This window comes from Condylura cristata, unplaced genomic scaffold, assembly GCF_000260355.1.
Source record: "Condylura cristata isolate star-nosed mole 26May11 unplaced genomic scaffold, ConCri1.0 scaffold00010, whole genome shotgun sequence".
NCBI lineage: Eukaryota > Metazoa > Chordata > Mammalia > Eulipotyphla > Talpidae > Condylura > Condylura cristata.
The window spans coordinates 57947471-57969253 of NW_004567111.1; the positions used below are offsets into that span (position 1 = coordinate 57947471).

Here is a 21783-nt window from a genome sequence, read left to right on the forward strand (position 1 = left end):
CTTATTTTATTTGTACATACAGAACTGGGTACAAGCTAGAGATGCAGGGGCGGTGAGAGGCTTCACCAGAGACAGAGTGGGGAGCAGAACAGACAGATCTACCAAAGTACACTGCTGAGGGGAGCAGCGGGCGGGTCAGGAGAGGTCTGCAGCGCCATGTGGGTCACGTCCAAGGCAGGCGGGAATCGAATTCATGCAAAAGTAGCTTTGGCCTGTTAGGGCTGTGCTGTAACCCGCTGTGCCACCAGGAAGGGTCGTAAGTAGAAATTTTTAATAAAAATATTGACATGATATGGCATGGTATAAAACATCCCTGCATCCACATGGATATTAATAAATAAATGTAGCAGTAGAAACAAATCTGTGTCAAAAAATTCTGTTACTACATATTCTGCCCTAAAGGATTGAGTGAATTCATTCCAAACAGTACAACACAGAACTGAATCCAACTCCCTGCAGCAAAGAGAAATTTACAATGGAGGATCCTAATAACCACTGTACTTCGGCATAAAATCAACATCATTTCAATTGCCATATGTAATATAACAGATGTACCCTTGGTATGAGTTCAAAGTGGTAAAAGTGTAAACAGTAAAGACATCTTCTTTCTAAAAATCTACCATCCCAGGCTATCTAATGACATGGTGAAAAAAGTCAAATTCCAATAGTAGGGCTTCTTACAACATACTCCTAAAAAGCGTCATGGTAATCAATACAAACAAAATCTAAGAAAATAACAAAAGCCAAAAATAAGATAATTGTAGAAAATAATGTATCTAAGGTGCGATCCTAGATGGGAACAGATAAAGGACATTAAGTAAATATTAAGGCATGCTGAGTAAACTATGCACTTTACACTCTAAGATGGAAGCATTAGTGAATAATAGAAATTATCCAAAATGAACAATAGGAAAACAGACTTGGGGCAAAAATAAAAGAGAACAGAGCCTCAGAAATTTATACAACTATAACAAAAGTAATGTCTCAAAACATTGTAAATTAGGCAAATCAACAGAAGAAATGGAGCAAACACTGTAAAGAATGAACTGAAAGAATCACTACATCAATCAAATTTAAGAAATTTTTGAAGATTCAAATGTAATGGAATAAAAACTTTAACAGAAAAAAATCTTGAAACTAGAAAGAGTAATTACATTGATAGAGGAAATAAAACTGATATCCTAGGGAGAAAGAAAACTTAAAAGCACTCAACTACAGTCAAAAACCACAGGGAAAAAAATATGGCAGAAACCCACCAACACCAGAAATGAGAAAGTCGGTGGCTGTCTGTCTCATTCATTCATTCAATGGCATAGAACTGGGATGCAGGCCACAGGTGTAGGAGGTGAGAAGATTTATCAGAGACAGAGTAGGGAGCGTAACAAGCAGATTTACTGAAATATATTGCTAAAGGAGAACAGAAGCTAGACAGAAGAGGCCTGCTGTGCCATATAGGCTAACTCCCAAGACAGGGCTCCAACACAAGCCTTAGCAGTAACAGCACTGAAAGTTAACTCCTAAACCATAAGGGAAGCTCAGCCTGTTTTCAATAATATGCTCTATCCCATCAACTCCATCAGGATGATATCAGTAATGGGCAACTGGATAAACTGAAACTCATCAGAAAGTAACAAAGAACCTATCCATTAACCCCTCAATATGAGAATATTAGAGAGTCAGGACATTCACCACCAACAAGTAGTAACAAAGCCAAAACTGAAATTATACAGTCTAAGGAACAATAACAATAAAATAAACAAAATTTAAGAGACCTATGGTTACAGATCAAGCACACCAACATGTGTATTATGAGAACAAGAAGAATACAGAGGCTATTTAAAGAAATAATAACAAAAACTTTGCAAATGTCATAATGGAAATAACTTGAGAAAGCTAAGAAAAACAAGTTGTAAGTACGTTATACAAAAAAAGGACTTTTTTTTTTAAGATTTATTTATTTATGCATACAGAACTGGGGTACTGGCCAGAGGTGCAGGGGTGATGAGAGGGTTCACCAGAGACAGAGTGGGACGGGGAACAGGCCAACTGACTAAAAACAATGCCGAGGGGAGCAGTGGGCGGGTCTGGAGAGGTCTGCTGCCCCATGTGGGTCACCTCTGGCTCCAGGAATCCAACTCCTGCTTAACTGGCTTTAGCTTCTTAGTGCTGCATTTACCCACTGTGCCACCAGCAAGGGCCCGGACATGTTTTAATTGAATTAAACAGACACTTGAGAGCAACAAGAAAGAATCTACTAGTAAACTACAAGGAATCATTAAAATTATTTTCCATTATGTTCTCATCAGGAACTATGAAGGCCCAAAAGGCAATGAATGGCATGACATATACAAAATGCAGAGCTTTAAAAAAAAAAATACTCAAAACAGGATCACTATGTACTACAGCAAAACTACCCAACAATGAAGAAGAAATTGAAATTTCCAAATCAAAGTTTAAAGAATTCATCACCAATAGTCAAGAAATGCTAAAGAAAATCAGACTTATGGTAAAAAGGAATAAAACTAGATAGTAACCTTGAAAAGAATGAATAAAGATTTAAATACAGGTACCTATTGGTGGAAACATAAATGAAGTCTTTTGGGTAAGTCCAACTTACATGATTTTATGGATAAGAGAACAAAAACTTGCTATCATGTTCCATCAGGCGTATGTAAATTTAGGAATAAATGCAACACCCATGCTAACCACAACAAAATATGTAAAAATTATGCTAAAAAAACTGGCAAGGAAATATAAAAAAATTCAACCAAATCATTAATAAGCACAAAATAAGACAATAAAAATGTTACAGCGAGTGGCCCTCCCTGGTGGCTCAGCGGGTTAAAGCACAGCACTGAGAATCTAAAGCCGCTTCCTCATGAGTTCAATTCCCGCCTGCCCCAGAGGTGACCACATGGTGTGGCAGACCTCTCCTGACCCGCCCGCTGCTCCCCTCAGCAGTGCTCCTCATCGATCTGCCTGTTCTGTTCCCCACTCTGTCTCTGGTGAAGCCTCTCACCGCCCCTGAGCCTCTGGCCTGTACCCCAGTTCTGTATGCACAAATAAATCTATAAAAAAAAAAAAAATGTTACAGCGGCCCTCCCTGGTGGCACTGCAGAATAAAAGCATAGCACTAAGAAGCTAAACCCACTTCAACATGAGTTCAATCCCCACCCACCCCAGAGGTGATACACATGGTGCAACAGACCTCGCCTGACCCACCCACTGTTACCCTCAGCAGTGTACTTCGAAGATCTGCCTGTTCTGCTCCCCACTCTGTCTCTGGTGAATCCTCTCACTGCCCCTGTATCACTAGCCTGTACCTGAGTTCTGTGTGCACAAATAAATTTAAAAAAAAAAAAAAAAACAGAAAAGTAACAGTTTATGAAAATGTAGCATAAATGAACTGTTATGTATTACTGGTAGGAAGATAAAAATTGTATAGCTGCAGAAAACCAGAAGTCAAAATAATGCTATATGCTAGTGTTCATTGCAATGTAAAACATGTAGCCAACTAGTAGAAAAGCAGCCCTAAGGCCCATCCATGAACAAATGAATGGGTAGATGAAATGTGGTTTATATGCACACAAGAAACATTAGTCAGCTATCAAAAGTAATGTTACAATATTACTCTAACTAAAATCATCAGGCTAGGTGAAATTATGTAGCCACAAAAGAACAGATATTATATGGCTCTATTTATATGCAGTACCTAGAATAGGCAGCTTCAAAAAATAAAGCAGATTAGAGATTACCAGGGACTGGGGAGTAGGAAATAGAGAATAATTACCTTAATTGTCAGTTTCTGTTTTGCTCAAAAAAAAAAAAGTTCTAGAAATAAAGGTGATGTGAATATAATTAATACCATTCAACTGTATACTTTTAAAAGTTTAAAACTCAAAAATTATGTCATAAATTTACAATTTTTTTTACAAAAGTTGTTCTCTTCATGCTCTGAAATGGAATAAATTCAGTGATATTACCTCATTTTAAATCTGAATTCACCTCTGAAACTATCTGTTAATCTGGTTCATTTTGTGGGGAAAACTATGTATCTTCTATGTAAATTTCTCTCAATGTGTCTGCTCTAGAGTCAATTTACAGAAATTTTATTTCTACAGAGATGTGCTCAATCTATGCTTTAAACACTTTTATACAGGATCATACAAAGTAATCCTCTATGACTGATTTTCTTCAATTTCTGCTTGTTTGATGATTAAGCTCATCTTCTCATTTCTAATTTTTGTGAATTTGTGCATTTTCTGCACCTGTTTACCTACTTAGATTTACTACTGCATTTTCTAATTTGAGAAACACCTGAGTTTCAAAGCAGAATTCTAAATTATTTAATACTGTTTTAATTTTCTACCTCATTAATTTATATTAATATCTTTTGTTTTCATTTATTCTTTTTAGAATTTCTTAGTTGAATATTTAATAAACTAATTCTACCTTAGTACTTAATAAACATTGCAAAAATGTAAATTTATTCCTGCAACTTCTCAATAGTTTCTTCCTTGTATTTTCCCCTTTCCTTTCATACTTAGTGAAATTTGGCTTTGACGTGTAAGATCTTTTTGTAGTTTTTGTCCAGTTTTGGTATACAGATAACTACACCTCGCTGGGGTAGAAAAAGATGAAAAAAGGATTAAAGATTATACCCAAAAAAGTATGTTAAATTAAATTTATAAATACCATGAAAAAGTACTAAATAAAATATTAAAAATAAAATATAAACATTTAGGATACAGTAATAACCTGACCTAGCATGGTTTACTCTAGCAATGTAAGAAGGTTGAGTCAATCAGGAAATCCACTAAAATAATCCATGTTTTAATAACTTAAAAGGGTGGAATAAATCATACAATCACCTACATAAACACTGAAAGACCTTCAAAATTCAAACACTCGTTATTTTGGTAAAATACTTAATAATAACAGAAACCAATTCTTTAATATAAACTTATAGTCAGCATGTAATCAACTCAAAAAATATTAAGGCATACTTACTAGAAAATTTAAAAAGATATTTACTATTTCCACTATATAAAATTGTACTGGATTTATTAAGAAACACAATCAAGTAATACAAAACAATAATGGGGGATGAGAATTGAAAAGACCTAACTTTCTCTATTTGCAGATAATAGACTTAGTTAAAAAAAAATTCCAAGAGAATCAATCTTCAGTGATGAACTGAGCGAGGTAGCAGTTTTTTTTAACTAAGTTTAAAAATATGTGCAAGCAAACAGTGCAACATACAGATGCAAAATGATTGATGAAAAAAACCTTTTTAAAAATGAAAATTTTAAAATTTATAAATAAACTTAATATTTTGGGATCATGAATGCTGATTCTCCGTAAGTGAATACTTCCAGTAATTCCAGTAACAATATAAATGTGTCTAATGGGATTCCAGTAACAATATAAATGTGTGAAGGATAGCCAGGTAAGTTCACTCCAAATTTCAAATGGAAAAAAGCAAACAAAAATAGCCAGTAAAGCACCACAAAAGTATACTGAGAAAAGCCTTGCTCTACCAGATATTGAAACATTCTGTAAAATATAACTAAAACAATATAAAAATACATAGAAATATAGTGGTACTGAAGACCCTGAAAGATGCACATGGGAGTATATGATTTAATGTACAAAATGACATTTCAAATCCTATGAATGATATTCCAACAAGTACAATCATTTGGAAGCAGGTAAAACTTAAGTCACGATTATGTATCAGAATAAGTTCCAAATGGACTAAAAATTAAAATATTACAATAAAGATTTATGACCATTAGGCGAAAAGTAGTCCTTTACAGTCTGAGTAAGGAGAAATACATGAAGCAAAATTCATAAACAATAAACTTAAATTTGTAATGTTAAACTTTACATGACAAAAATATATATAAGCATTCAATAAGTTATATATCTATCTATATCATAAATCAATCTCATTGTTGATTAATGTATTTAATCAATAATAGTTAATCAATTAATGCCTTTTACACAACACTTTAAACAAGACAAACCATGATGTCAGCAATTAAGTCAAAGACAGCAGTTACCTTTGAACAGGCAGAAGGGGATAGTAATTAAGAGGAAGTGCAAAAGGATCTAAGAGACCTTGTAATGTTCCATATCTTGAACTAAGTCTTAAAATCAAGACAAAAGGCACAGACTCGATATTTGAAATAACATTATGAAATAGGGATTAAACAATGGAAAAAAGGTAAAGCATAAGAGAGGCTAAATAATTTGCTCAGGACAAGATATGACTGGTTCGGTCAGGATTTTAAACCACATCACCAACTAAAGAAAGCTCTTATGAAAATGTTCAGGTATCAAAACCTAACAAATGCAAAATCATCAAACAATAATGATCCCTAGAGATCATAATTAAGCTGATCCTTTCAATCACCAAATAACCTTTCTTAAATACTAATGAATTGGAAGTATGCCAATCTGATCAAAGTCTGTAAAAGTGGTTAGCTATACTTATTTTCCTACCTGTTGCACTACAGATACTGAAACAGCAGGTAGTAAAAACATGATTGTTTTCATGAAATAATTACAAGCATATATTGTACAATTTGTAGATAAAATTTCAATTTAATAGGAAAAAATTTAAGACAAAGCTCAAACAGAAAAATGGGTTAAAATGTAAACTAGTATTTAACAGGAAAGACAATTATCACTGAAATATGAAAAACTGCCCATCACCATTCCCAATAAAAGGAATATAAAATTAAAAGCACAGTAACATACCAATTTTACTGATGAAAACATGAAGTTACTATTCTCTGTTGGAGAAATAGGCACTTCATATATGTTAATGAAAGGACTGCAAGCTAGTACAACTCTTTTTTAGAGGGGAATTTAACATTATCTAACAAACTAATGTGAGTTTACCTCTGGTCAAGCAATCCTGCTTTTAAGAATCTTCCATGAAACCATACTTCCATAAGCAACAAAAGTAAAGCATATACCAGGCAATTCACCATCTATTACTTCTAACATCAAAATGATACAAATAATCCAAATACCATCAACAGCAAAGTAATCAAACTACATACAGCCCACTGTTGTCTAGTTTATGTTTGACTCCTAGCTTTAGAGAAAGGGAAAGAAGCACCATGATCTGTAGCATTTACCATGAAAATTCCCCAATATAGCTAATTTAAGGCTTACCACACAAAATTAGACATAAACTTATTGGAGATGCACACACCATTATACATGTAACCATCATAGAAATGTACACATAAATAATCTTAATAGAACTAATGTTTAAATGTAAGAAATTCATTAGGAAGCACTATGTTTTCTGTACTTATTTTATTTGCTATTGATAATGTTAATAATAGAAAATTGCATCCAGTCAAAAAAATCGCATCATGAAGACCTAACCCTCAGTAAGACTACATATGGGCCCTTCTTTGTGGTGCAGTGGGTAAAAGTACAGTGCAAATTCACTGCAAGTTCAATCCCCACCCCCCAGGAGGTGATCCAAATGGCACAGCAGACCTCTCCTGTCTTGCCTGCTACACCCCTCAGGAGTGTACTTTGTCAGTCTGTGTGTTCTGCTCCCCTGTCTCTAGATTCAAATCCTCTCACCGCACCCTGCGCCACCTCTAACCTGTACCCCAGTTCTGTATCCATAAATAAATCTTTAAAAAAAAAAAAAAACTACATATAGGACAGAGTCTTTAGGAAGGCAATAAAAGTTGAATGGCATCCTAATAGTGGAGTCCTAGGAAGATAAGACTAATGTCCTTAAAAGAAAAGAAGGATGATCAGAGATATCTTACCTTCCTCCTATCTTATTACCCCACACTTAGTTTGTACACAGAAGAAAGACCATGTGAGGACAGAGCAAGAAGGATTTCTAGCATACAGAATTGTGAGAAAAATATTTTTGTTATTTATGCCTTCTAGTCTTTGGTATTTTATTACAGCAGCCCTAGCATACAAATACAAATGAAATTTGTATTTTCACGTTTTTTAAATCTTTTTTTCTATAATTTAATTTTTAACAACCAGCTCACAAGAAACAGAGGTAAAATATTGAATGTAGAGAACAGTATATATAGTGTGCTGCCTTTGTTTTTTGTAGATAAAATTTCAATTTAACAGGAAAAATTAAGGCAAAGCTCAAGCAGAAAAATGGGTTAACGAAAGAATGTATGTACTGATACAATTTTTCAGAAAGAAAGCTTAAAGTAATTGAAAATTGTTATCTATGAAGAATCAGTAGAAACCACAAAAAAAAAGATAGAAATCTGAGCTAGATTTCTTAATATATCTTTTCTGTATAATTTATTAAAATTAAAATATAAGATGATCAGCCTAAATAACTTAAATGTTATATTTGCAAACCCTTACCACCTTTAACGAAATAAAGGTGGAATCATTCCGTTAGTGCATATATACATACATACACACACACACACACGCACGCGTTTATTTCCAATAACCTATATAAATTTTGGTACTGAGTTAAGTCATTTCCATCATTTGAAAACAGTAGTAAAATTAAACAAGATATCAAAAGAAATGCTCCTACAGAAAAACTATTATAGCAATTTTGGGTAGAAATCAAATTACCTGCTTGTATTCACTGACACAACTTTGACAGCAAAATCTTTTCTGCTGACCATCAATCACCAGGACATTATTTCCAGCACCTTTGCTGGGTAAGTACTCTCCACATTGTTCACAGCAATTCATGATTAGACCATTGGCCATTCTGTATTTATTAAAGCAGTGGTCACTGCACAGCTTATGAGTCATATTTTTAAAGCTAACTTCATGGCGAATCTAAAAGAAAAACAGTACAATTTGGTTTTTTAGGAATATGACAAGGATCTAAATAACAAGGCACTCTAATAAAAAAATACCTCAATAGGTTCCTCAAACTGCTAAACATGGAGCTTCCCTACGACCCAGCAATCCCACTCCTAGGTATCTACCCAAAAGACACAAAAACACTGAATTGAAATAGATACCTGCACCCCCATGTTTATTGCTGCTTTATTTACAATTGGAAAAACATGGAAGCAGCCCAAATGCCCAAAAGTAGAGGACTGGATAAAAAAGATGTGGCACATATATACAATGGAATATTACTCAGCAACCAAAAAAGAGAAACACATGTCTTTTGCAGCAACATGGATGGAGCTAGAAAAGATCATGTTTAGTGAGATAAGCCAGAAAGAGAAAGAAAAATAGCGGATGGTTTCATTCATAGCAGGAGTATAATGGACCAGGTGAGAAAATAACAAGAATAATGAACAGCCACATACCAGAGACATTTTGTGGGGGTGGAGTGGGGAATGGGATCAAAAACGGGGGGATGGGGAGGGAAGTGCATGGGATTATGGTGATGGCACACGGGTGACTTGGTGATGGGAAACCCGCAGGGATTACAACTGAGATGGAAAAAAAAAATGTACAAAATGTGTAAAAATAAACTGTTATAAAAAAAAATAGGAAAGGTAAAGATTAAGTATGTTAATTATTGTTTGAACTATTTTTATTCATAAAAAGAATACATGAATGGTTAAGGGGGGAAAGGCACCAGTGAAGATACTACAAACTTTTCTACAATTATCTAAAAACAATAATGACCCAGGTTGGATAATTGGTATTAAACTTCTAAAACAAACTAGAAATCTCTTTTTCTTCTTGTAAGACTGTTCATTGTCTTTCTTAAATAGACTATTTAAACACTAAGAGTTGCTATGTGATTGCTTCTAACCTCAGAGGAAAAATCAATTACTATTTATTTTGATTTTTTGTAAATTATTCTTCTTGCAGAAGAATGAAATTATATAATAGGGTGTTTTATAAAGTAGCTTTCAAAAAGTCTCACTAAAAGTAAAAGCACACTGATGAAGGAATATATATCTGTTAAGTAAAATTAAAACAACCCATTTAATTTTAGCTGAATGATAAAATACAAACCTCTGTTAGTTTACCACAAATTGTACACCTTGATTTATTTAGAGCTCCTTTGGTAGGATTCTGTTTGTCTTCATAGAGAGACAAACAAGATGTACTACAGAACTCCTGGAAGGACTCGCTTGAATCCACTTGAGCAACAATGGTTCCTTTCATTGTAGTTATATCCCTGAAAAATAAGGGGGATAACCTAAAGTAAAATTCTGTTTCAAAGGAACTGATACTTTTAATTCCCATATATTAAATCCTGGGAATCAAACATTTTTAAATCCAATAAATCGCTTTTAGTTAAAAAGCCTTGGCAATAAAATGAACACAGATTGAGAAGCAAAATTATTTTATACTGTTAAATCCCTGACACAATCCCAATTTATCATTAAGCTTCATAACAAGATTTAGAGATACTGGAAACAATTAGAAAAACAAAACATTGCTATAAGTTACTGGAATTTAATGTCATGAACTGGAAGTGTAGTTTTATAATACCTATTCAACTCCTCTCCCACAGGTAAGAAGCAAGCCTATCTAGGTAACTGTTTATCTAGAAATGATTAACTTAAAACAAGTCTACCCATAATTCTATACACGACTAGCACTGCAGTGAGAAAAAATGTTCAAAAATGGTAAAATGATCTTTAAATTTTTCCTCTAATTCTGAATTTCAAGATCCTATAAACTGTAGTATCTAACGTCCATTACTATACACAATATTTTAACCTATTAAATTTATATAGAGTATTAAGTCTATTAAAGGGTCTAAAAATATCTTCACAAAATTGGGTAGCTCCAAGAAATGTTACAAAATATCCACTATCTGACCATTCGTTTAATATGTCATAATATTATTTTTAATTAATGAAAGCCAGACCTAAAAAATGTAAGAATCAAACCTGACTCTGATGGCTAGCAAAAAACTACTACTTGAGTCTTAAAATATTTAGTATTCTATCAACATTCAACAACAAATATGCAGTACAAGGCTTGACAGTTTTAACAGTCTTAATCTGAAGATACTGTAACAGTTCTCTTTTAATACTTAGTCACACATAAACTGCTGACCCTATGCATCTGGCTAAAACTAAATTCTTAAAATTAATAACATATGCATTTACATTTTTACAATTCAAGGAATTCAATGGCATTTAAAGACAAAATTAATCACAAGGGACTATCTAAATAAAAGTGACATGGCTTCTACAGGAAATCAACCTACAGAGAACCCATCAAAATTATTACAAATTTGAGTTTGATACTATAATTAAAATCTACTTACCACTATTTTAAATTATCATTCATCCCTAAAATTAACAATTTCATAAAATTTGCTACCACCAATATGCAACTAAACAAAATTATGCGGAGAGGCAAATCTTACTTTTTACACATAACACAGAGTTTCTTTGGAGCAGGCTTGTGAGAGAAGGAGGAAAGGCAGGTGGTAGAACAAAAGAGGTGAGCAGATCCTTTTCGTTGGTAAGCTGTCTGTCCCTTCTGCAAAGGTTTTTTGCAGTTTGCACAAGTGACTTTAACTGGTTTAGTGGGTTGCTGCTGGGCAGATGGTTGGAAAATCTGTTTAGGAAGTGAGGCCACTGGTGATAGAGAATCCACCCCTGGTTGTTTCTGGTTACGGGGAAATGAAGCGGACTGGGAGATCCAAGAATCTTGAAAACAAAATACACAAAAAGAGTAATTAGACAGATTTATACACAGTAAAAATTGTATCAGAAAAAGTTTTAACATTCTCTTTTGTACAAGTTTAAGACATTAACAAGGCTGCCGTACAGTTAAGTCCTTACTTAACTTACAACATTGGTAAGGTCTTGGAAACTGACTTTAAATGAGAGGATGTAAGATGAAACTAATTTAACATAAGTTCAGTGATATAAACAAGAGTTAAGTTTCTACAGTAGTATTATTGGACGCACACACACACACACACAAACTGCCAAATTTCTAAGTCTTTACAAAAACACTTCTACCCATCCATACACTCATTTTCCAACCCTCTTATTACACTTCAGCATTATGCAGAATTGGTGCAGAATGCACCCAGCAGCTCAAGGTGCAAAAAAGACCTAACCCTATGCAGGACTCCCTTTCATAGCACAGCACACTCACACCCTCAGTGACTCAGATTGGAAAATTAAGACATACTAAGAAGTCTAATACACACAACTGTGGGTGTAGAAGGAAATTAGGGTGCCTTGTAAAAGCATTGTCCCCCAAGCAGACATAGGGAAAATATGTAAACTCCATATAGGCAGTAGCTCAGACCAAGAATATTTTTATTTTCATCATTAACTTTATCATCTGAGAACATTCTGCATTACACAGTAAAGATCATAAGTTTTGGAGTAAGAAAGACTGTGTTGAAGCCCAGATCTATTATTAGACTTAAAAGTAACTTAACTCTGGGCCCTCCCTGGTGGCACAACGGGTAAAAGCACGGCATTAAGAAGCTAAAGCCACTTTAGCATGAGTTCAATCCCCACCCCAGAGGTGATCCACATGGCATGGTAGACCTCTCCTGACCTGCCCGCTGCTCCCCTCAGCAGTGTACTTTGTCAGTCGGCCTGTTCTGTTCCCCACTCTATCTCTGGTGAATCCTCTCACCACCCCTGTACCTCTGGCCTGTACCCCAGTTGCAGTATGCATATTTACTATATGCATAAGTAATTAAATCTTGAGGGAAAAAAAAGGTAACTTAAGTCTGCCCAACTCTTCTCTAAACTGGATATGAAACCAAACTCATAGGAATAATATTAAATGTGATAATAAATGTAATAAGCCATAGTAACTAGTATACACAAAGCTGAATTCATTAGCCATGAGTTACAGGAACTAATTTACAAAATATTGTTTAAAACAGGAAGACATATAGCAAAAATTTTTTTTTTTTTTTAGTTTTTTTTTTAAAGATTTATTTATTTATTCATATAGAACTGGGGTACAGGCCAGAGATGCAGAGGGTGAGAGGATTCACCAGAGACAGAGCAGGGAGCAGAACAGGCAGATTGATGAGGTACACTGCTGAGGGGAGCAGCAGGCGGGTCAGGAGAGGTCTGCCTCACCATGTGGATCTCCTCCGGGGCAGGTGGGAATCGAACTCATACGGAAGTGGCTCAAGCTTCTCAGTGCTGTGCTTTAACCCGCTGAGCCACCAGGGAGGGCCCATAAAGTATTTCTTGACCAATCAGAACTTATGACAAATATCGAATAGCTTTAATACTTTATATATAATTAGTCAAAACATCTTCTGCTCCCCACATCCAGTTAAAAAACTATCTTAAGAACAGCTGTTCTACATATTTAGTTCCAGCCTCTTAAATATACCACATATCAATGAAATTGGTATATTACACAAAAATAATAATGTTAAACAAACTATAATGACGAATCCAACATCATATTGTTTTCTGTACAATTTTAGTATAGCCCAGCATTAGGATTTTGTAGCCTTAACGTTAGAAGGCAGTTATTCATCTTTCCCCTCATTCTAGCAAGCTTATTTGGTACGTAGTAGGAAGCTTCCAGCTTACTGCCATAGTTACTGTTTCACAGACCTTTCGGTATACTACCAAAGCTATAGCCTTGTTTCATTTCTAAACTTTTCAAGCCCCACCAAATGTAATTTCTACTTACGTTGCCTATGTATTTTTTTTTTTTAAATCTTTCTGGCTTCTTCTGAATGCTGAAAGTCTCTTCTTTGTGAACCTACTCTTCTTTGTGAAAAACAATTTTTTTTTCCTCCACAGGCAGTACCAATATATCCTGTGATAAGGGTAGGTTGACGAAGAAGATTTCCTGGTTCTGACCAAGGAACTATATATACACTGCTATTCAAATATCGCCTTACTTCATAATACCTTCCAAATACCCAACCCCCATTAAAAACATTTATTTTTACAGAGTCCAATACACCAATTATGTTATCTTGTTATCATCAGAGTGACTGACCAGTTTTTATAAATAAATAGCTTAAAAAACTAAGTAATGACCAAGAAGAAAGGAAATCACTAAAACAATTGGCAACGTCATCTTAGGGAAAATGGTCTTTAATCAAAAGACCCTATTTTTAAACATATGCTTAAAGGAAAAGGTTTTTTTTTTTTTTGCGATTTATTTATTTATGCATACAGAACTGGGATACAGGCCAAAGGTACAGAATGTGAGAGGATTCACCAGAGTCAGAGTCGGGGCAGAACAGGCAGATGCACTGAAACACACTGCCAAGGGAAGCAGGGACAGGTCAAGAGAGGTCTGCTGCGCCATGTGGGTCATTTCCCTGGCTGGAGATCAAACTCATGCTGCTGTTTTTGTTTTAATTGAAAAGGCGACAATTAAAACTTTTTCTTTCTTTGTTCTTTTTAACAGTTGTTTGTTTTTATACATACAAGAACTGGGGTACAGGCCCTCAATGGTGGCTCAACAGGTAAGGACACCAAATTGCAAGCTAGCTGCAGGCACTTCAGTGTGAGTTTGATCCCCAGCCCTGGAGGTGATCCACATGTGCAGCAGACCTCTCCTGACTCACCAGTAGCTCCTCTCAGCAGCATACTTCATTGATCTGCCCATTCTGCTCCCCACTCTGTCTCTGGTGAATCGTCTCACCACCCCTGCACCTCTGGCCTATACTCCCGTTTTGGTGTTTTGGTTTGTTTTTTTTTTAAGATTTATTTATTTAGACATACAGAACTGGGGTACAGGCCAGAGGTGCATAAGCAGTGAGAGGATTCAACAGAGTGGGGAACAGACTTGGCAGACTGACTGAAATATACTGAGAGCACAACAGCCGGTAGGTCAGGAGAGGTCTACCATGACATGTGGGTTAGAGCTTCCTAGCCGGGATATTGATATTCTCTAACATCAGTAAGTGTTATTGATGTTATAAAAATATTCCTAAATATTTTTAGGAATAAAAGACAGAAGAGACCTAATCATTTTGCTTAAACTCACTATCTTATACATAGACAATTTTGCCCAAGTCACAGTTTGTCCAAGAATTGGTATAAGTAACCAAGATTTTATTATTTCTATTCATATAAAAGTAGTACATAAATGCAAGGCAAAATGTATGTCAACATGTTAATTTACATGGAAAACCTTTAAAACTCCAGAGAAATTAATCAAAACCATCCACCAGTTTAGCAAGGTAGGAGGATATAAAATGAACACACAAAAGTCAGAGGCCTTCCTATACACAAACAATCAGAAGAAGCAGAAATTTTTTTTAAATGTCCCTTTTTCAATTAAAACAAAAAGAATCAAATACCTGGGAGTCAACCTAATGAAAGAGGTAAAAGACCTTTACAAAGAAAATTACAAAACACTGTTAGAAGGAATTCAAGAAGACACCATGAGCTGGAAAGACATTCCCTGCTTATGGACTGGGGAATTAACATCATCAAAATGACCATCCTGCCAAAAGCAATATACAGATTTAATGCTATCCCAATAAAAGTCTCAATGACATTCTTCAAAGTAATGGAAAAATTATTGATGAGATTCATATGAAACAAAAGACCTCAAATAGCCAAATTCTCATGACTGACTAAGAAGAGAATGGAGGCATTACTATCCCAAATTTCAAGCTATGCTACAAAGCCATAATAATCAAAACTGCATGGTACTGGAAAAAGAACAGACATACAGATCAGTGAATTCGATAGAAAACCCAGATAAAAACCCACAGGTTTATGAATAGCTAATCTTTGACAAAGGAGAAAAGAAGATACAATGGAACAAAGAAAGTTTGTTCAGCAAAGGGTGCTGGGAAAACTGGGAAGCTACATGCAAAAAAATGAGACTAGATCACTACCTCACACCATACACAAAAATCAACTCAAAGTGGATTACAGACCTAGACATAACAGAAAAACCATAAAATACCTGGAAGCAGAGATGGGCCAAACACTTCAGCGACATCTTTAAATAAAGAGAGAGCACCCAGTGCAACGATAGTGAAGGCAAGGATAAATACATGTGGCTACATCAAGTTAAAGAGCTTCTGTACAGCAAAAGAGACATTATAAAAGACGAACAGACATCCCATTGATTAAATTTTCTCACACAAAATCACAAAAATATAAAAAGAACTGATGAAACTCAACAAAAATAAACTACCCCATCAAAAATGGGCAGAAGAGCTAAAAAGAGACTTATCCAAAGAGGAAATGCAGATAACTAACAAGCATAGGACAAGATGTTCAACATCACTTATAATAAGAGAGATGCAAATTAAAACCACAATGAGATACCACCTCACCCCAGTGAGAATCGCACATCTTAAAACAACTAGCAACAACCAATACTGGCGAGGATGTAGAGAAATAGGAACTCTCCTGCACTGCTGGTGGGGATGCAAACTAGTTTTCCACTATGGAAAACTGTTTGGAGGTTCCTCAAACTGCTAAACATGGAGCTTCCCTACGACCCAGCAATCCCACTCCTAGGTATCTATCTACCCAAAGGACACAAAAACACTAAAAGATACTTGCACCCCCATGTTCACTGCTGCATTATTTACTATTGGAAAGACGTGGAAATAGCCCAAATGTCCAAAAATGGATGACTAGATTAAAAAGATGCGGTACATATACACACTGGGATATTACTCAGCAACCATGGATGGAGCTAGAAAAGATCATGCTTAGTGAAATAAGCCAGAAAGAAAAGGAAAATACCAGGTGGTTTCTCTCATAGCAGACTAGGCAAGAAATAATAATAATAATGAACAGCTATATTCCAGAGACAATTTATGGGGGTAGAGTGGGGAATGGGATCAAAAACAGTGGGGGGAGAGAAATGCACTGGACTATAGTGATGGCACATGGGAGATTTGGTGATGGGAAATCCATGGGGATTACAACTGAGATGGGAAAATGCATAAAATGATGTAAAAATAAACATATTATTAAGAAAAGAAACACATTAAAAGGATTGCACATTTTAAAAAAATCCACATGTTAATAATGATATGAGAAAAAAAACAGTCCAATGTTAATAAAGCAAAGCAAAATTATAACATTATAGTTAACTAGGTTAAAAAAGAAAAAGAGGTCGTCCTTGGTGGCGCAGCAGGTTAAAGCACAGCACTGAGAAGCTAAGCCACTTCCGCATGAGTTCGATTCCCGCCTATCCCGGAAGTGACCATATGGCGCGGCAGACCTCTCCTGACCCGTCTGCTGCTCCCCTCAGCAGTGTACTTCATCGATCTGCCTGTTCTGCTCCCCACTCTGTCTCTGGTGAAGACTCTCACCCTCTGCATCTCTGGCCTGTACCCCAGTTCTGTATGCACAAATAAATCCTTAAAAAAAATTATAAAAAAAAAGAAAAAGATTGAAAAATAATGGAATAGAAAACCCAAATATAAACTGCTAGTTTTATGGACAGCCAATATCTGATAAAGGAGCAATATCTGATAAAGGAGCCAATATCTGATAAGGAATGGAATAGAGAAAGTTGGTTCAACAAATGGTACTGGGAAAATTGGGCTGCTACGTGCAAGATTACTACCTCTTACCATGCACAAAAACCAACTTGAAATGGATTAAAAAACTAGACATAAGACCTAAGACCATAAAATACCTAAAGAAAATGTTGGCAAAACACTACAGGATATACATCTAAGTAACATCTTTAAAGATACATCAAAGTGGGCTTTCCCTGGTAGCGCAACAGGTTAAAGCACAGTATTATGAAGTTCTCCCAGCAGGAGTTCCATCCCAGGCCAGCCACGGAGCTGACCCACATGGTGCGGCATACCTCTTCTGACCCACCCACTGCTGCTCCCCTCAGCAGTATACTTTGTCAATCTGACTGTTTTGCTCCCAGCTCTGTCTCTGGTGAATCCTCTTACTGCCCCTGCACCTCTGGCCTGTACCCCAGTTCTGTAACCATAAATAAATAGATCTTCAAAAAAAATAAAAGATACATCAAAGCAAAGATAGTGAAGGAAAGGCGATACAGCTGAGACTACATCAAGTTAAAGAGTTTCTGTACAGCAAAAGAGACATTAAACAGAACAAAGAGACACCCCATGGACTGGGAGAAAATTTTTACAAACAATACTAATGACACAGAGTTGATGAAAATCAAGAAAAATTAGAGAGAACAACCCCATCACAAATGGGCAGAAGTGCTAAAAAGACACTTCTGCAAAGAGGAAATGCAGACAGCCAAAGGCATATGAAAAAATGTTCAACATCACTTGTGTTAAGGGAAATGCAAATTAAAACCACAATGAGATACCATCTCACACCAGTAAGAATGGCACATATTAAAACAACGAGCAACAACAAATGCTGGCCAGAATATGGAGAAAAAGGAACTTTCCTGCACTGTTGGTGGGAATGCAAACTGGTCCAAACACTATGGGAAGCTGCGGTTTGAAAGGTTCCCAAATTGCTATACATGGAGCTTCCACAGGACCCAACAATCCCACTCCTAAGTATCTACCCAAAGGACACAAAAACACTGATTCAAAAAGACACCTTCATCCATATGTTTATTGCTGCTCTACTTACAATAGGAAAGATATGGAATCAACCCAAATGCCACTAATAGAACACTGGATCAAGAAAATGTGCTACATTTACACAGTGGAATATTACTTAGCAATCAAAAAGACAAACTCATGCCTTTTTGCAGCAATCATTCTTTTTGCAGGGATCATTCTTAGTGAAGTGAGCCAGAAAGAAAAACACTCACACCAGGAGCACAAGGGATTGGGGGCAGGGGTGGAAGGGGGGCTTCAGTATAAGTAATTATGCTAATTATGCTAAAGTAAAAACTAAATAAAAACAACCAACTATAAGCAGAGACATTTTACAGGGGTGGAGAGGGTAAAAGGATCAAAACTAGGGTGGGAAGAGCACATGTAACTATGGTGATAATACATGGTTAATTGGTGGTGGGAAGTCCACGTGGATTACAACTGAGATGAAAAAATGCACAAAATGACATTAAAAAATAAACAGCCTGAAAAATTACATTTATATATAAAGAAAAATAATCACCCAAAACATCAATAGTGGTAACCTTTATTAAGTAAGATTACATGGAAATTTTTTTCCATTTCCTATTATAGATTTTCCAAACATACTATTCCATAGTCAATAATTAGACATTACTCTTGTGGCCAAAAAATAAGTAAAAAGAACAATAACTTCTCATATAGCACACTACACAGCATACGCTTTAGACATTCCTTATTCTTCACAATTCCTAGGTTGATTAATTTGCTAAACAGCCTAAACTAATAAAAGAATGATACAGACACAGAGAAGTAGGGGGACTGAGAGAGGCAGACTACACACATGGGTTTGGGGACAGAGATAAAAAGATAGAAATGGTCATGAAAAAGTCATCAAGTTCTTATAATTTCCCTCTTGTCTATATAAATCTGTGCAGAAAAGTTTTTTCAAATACTCAAGAAAATCACAAACCTTCTAAAACAGAAAAAAACTGAATAAAGTGCGAATAGGTAAAAGCTAAAACCAAACAGGTAGTCATAATTATACACAGAAAGTTAAAACAAATCCAAGAAGATAAATACATTCCTTTTGTAGCAACATGGATGATGCTGAAAAAGATCATGCTTAGTGAAATAAGCTAGAAAGAAAAGGAAAATCACAGGATGGTTTCACTCATAGCAGGAGTATAACAGACCAGTCAAGAAAACAAAATAATGAACAGCTATATACCAGACATTTTATGGGGTAGAGTAGGGTAAAACAGTGGGGAGACAGAAATGCACTGGACTATAGTGATGGCACATGAGTGATTTGGTGATGGGAAGCCCATGGGGATTACAACTGGAGATGGAAAAATGTAAAAAATTATGTAAAAATAAACTATTTTTCTAATTTAAAAAAATCCAAATGCAATTACAGTTGATCCTTGAACAATACAGTTTGAACCAACACCCATGGTTGCTTGGATCCATAAAGACAGTACCCTTAGATATGAAGGGCAAAGTGGAGACTATCAGCAACAGGCGTTAGGCGGCTTGAAGTGGGGTTGTCGTAAGTCAACACTACTCACCCCTGGTGGATACCAAGAGTCAGCTATAAGTTTTTTACAGAATGAATGTTACAAGCAGATTTTTTACTGTTCAGAGATCCATACATCTAAACCCAAGTTTCTCAAGAATCAACTGTATTATTTTATTGGTCCTTAAAAGTATTATCATTTTCTTCTCTATCTGCACAATAAAATGATACTAACATGTTAATAAAAGGTGAGTATAACATAATACATTAATAAAAGGTGAGTACGACAAATAAGATACCAAGTTGTTAAAATTTACTAGTGGTAGATGTAGAACATTTTTTTAATCCCTAAGACATAAATCTTTGTTGTTATTATTCTAAGAATCTATGAAGAAATACCATCCAGGTTTCAAACTGAAAAGTCAATAGATTTATTTTACATGATTAAACTAGCGAAGGTAGCACCAATTATGCCAATGAAAAAGAATCAGTCAAAGATTATATGTATCCACATGGGGTAAAAGATCACTTACTGCTTACCAGGGCTATGATGAGTTGCAGATTCTCCATTCTGAAATACATCTCCTGCCACATTCATTCTACCAGGATTAAAAGGTCCTACTCCAGTCTTGGTCTGTGAAGTTAAAGATGGGGTGTATGTTTGTATATTAACACCAAAATTACTTGACTGCAGTCCGTTAGAGACATCTCCCAAGTTGGTATTCTGCAGTGACGTGACATGTGTAATCATTAAGTTCATATCTCTCCCGTCAGTATTTTCTAATTGGCCATCATTCACAGTGCTTACACCTGTTTCTAAGGTTGTAACATTAGCAATTTGAATTTCAGAGTCTGGTTCTGTGGTAATACCACTATTACCCATTCCTGCATTTACCTTACTTCTTGAAAAACTGGAAGTGGAGAAATCCACATCATTGGTTCTGTTTTTACTCTCAGAAGGTCTCCGTTCAATAAAATTGGAGCAATTTTTCTCTTGACTTTGATTTGTTTCCATGTCCTCTTCGTCATCAATGACAATTGTCTCACTTACACTTCCTTTGTGAGGAGTCAATTCTTTTGAGGAAGGAGCAATTTTGGAATCATTTCCTTGTAGTTCTTCACTTTTTGATGATGTAAATGTTATGTTTCTTTGATCAGCTACCACCGGCACAGAAGGTGGGGGAGGTTGTACAGGTTCAATAAAAACGACGTCATCATCATCTTCCATTGATGAGTTCTGAAATTTATTAGTTCTAGAAACCAAAGAATTGGGTGGACCACTAAATGAATTTCCAACATTTGTGAGACTAGTTGCCATGGCCGTATTTCCTAGTAAAACAGGAGATTGATCAGTCAGTTCTAATCCTCCCACTGATCCTGTGTCCATGCCAAAGTACCTGTTAAGGAGATGGAAAAAAAAGTCAGTGTATTTTTTTTTATGTTACTCTTATTGAAAAAAAAAATTTTAAAGGTACTTTTTCTTTTTTTATTCTAAATGAAGATGATTCTTATCTAATATCCAGGAAAAAAATCTGATATCCAACCTGTGATCTTCTGTCATTCTCTAATCACTTCAAGCAGTGTTCATATTAACACATTAGTTTAAGAAAACAGGCAATATTCCCATTTTTAGTAATATCCAAGATATTCCCACTCAATCACCTCATTTCCAAGGTATATTGTTTACACTACACATTTAAATTCTGAAAACAAATTCTCCTAGAAACATTCGAACAGAAAAATAAAATCTGATGGTAAAACCCCTTCTCTAGGCCCTCCCTGCTGGCGCAGTGGGTTAAAAGCACAGCACTGAGAATCTAAAGCCGCTTCC

At 35.5% G+C, this 21783-nt stretch overlaps 1 protein-coding gene across 4 annotated transcripts in view; it reads right to left on the reverse strand.

The window, feature by feature from the left end:
• Positions 1 to 21783, reverse strand: part of ZMYM2 (zinc finger, MYM-type 2) — a 133525-nt gene that overhangs the window by 77373 nt on the left and 34369 nt on the right. For 3 of the 4 annotated variants that reach the window (XM_012723330.1, XM_012723329.1, XM_004680270.2), the window contains exons 3-6: positions 20493 to 21349; positions 11336 to 11621; positions 9964 to 10129; positions 8605 to 8817 (exon numbers count right to left, since the gene is read on the reverse strand). In XM_012723330.1, coding sequence (XP_012578784.1) covers positions 8605 to 8817; positions 9964 to 10129; positions 11336 to 11621; positions 20493 to 21339 — 1512 coding nt within the window. In that variant the 5' untranslated portion in view covers positions 21340 to 21349. The remainder of the gene's footprint in view (positions 1 to 8604; positions 8818 to 9963; positions 10130 to 11335; positions 11622 to 20492; positions 21350 to 21783) is intronic. The other variant, XM_012723331.1, reaches the window with a different exon arrangement.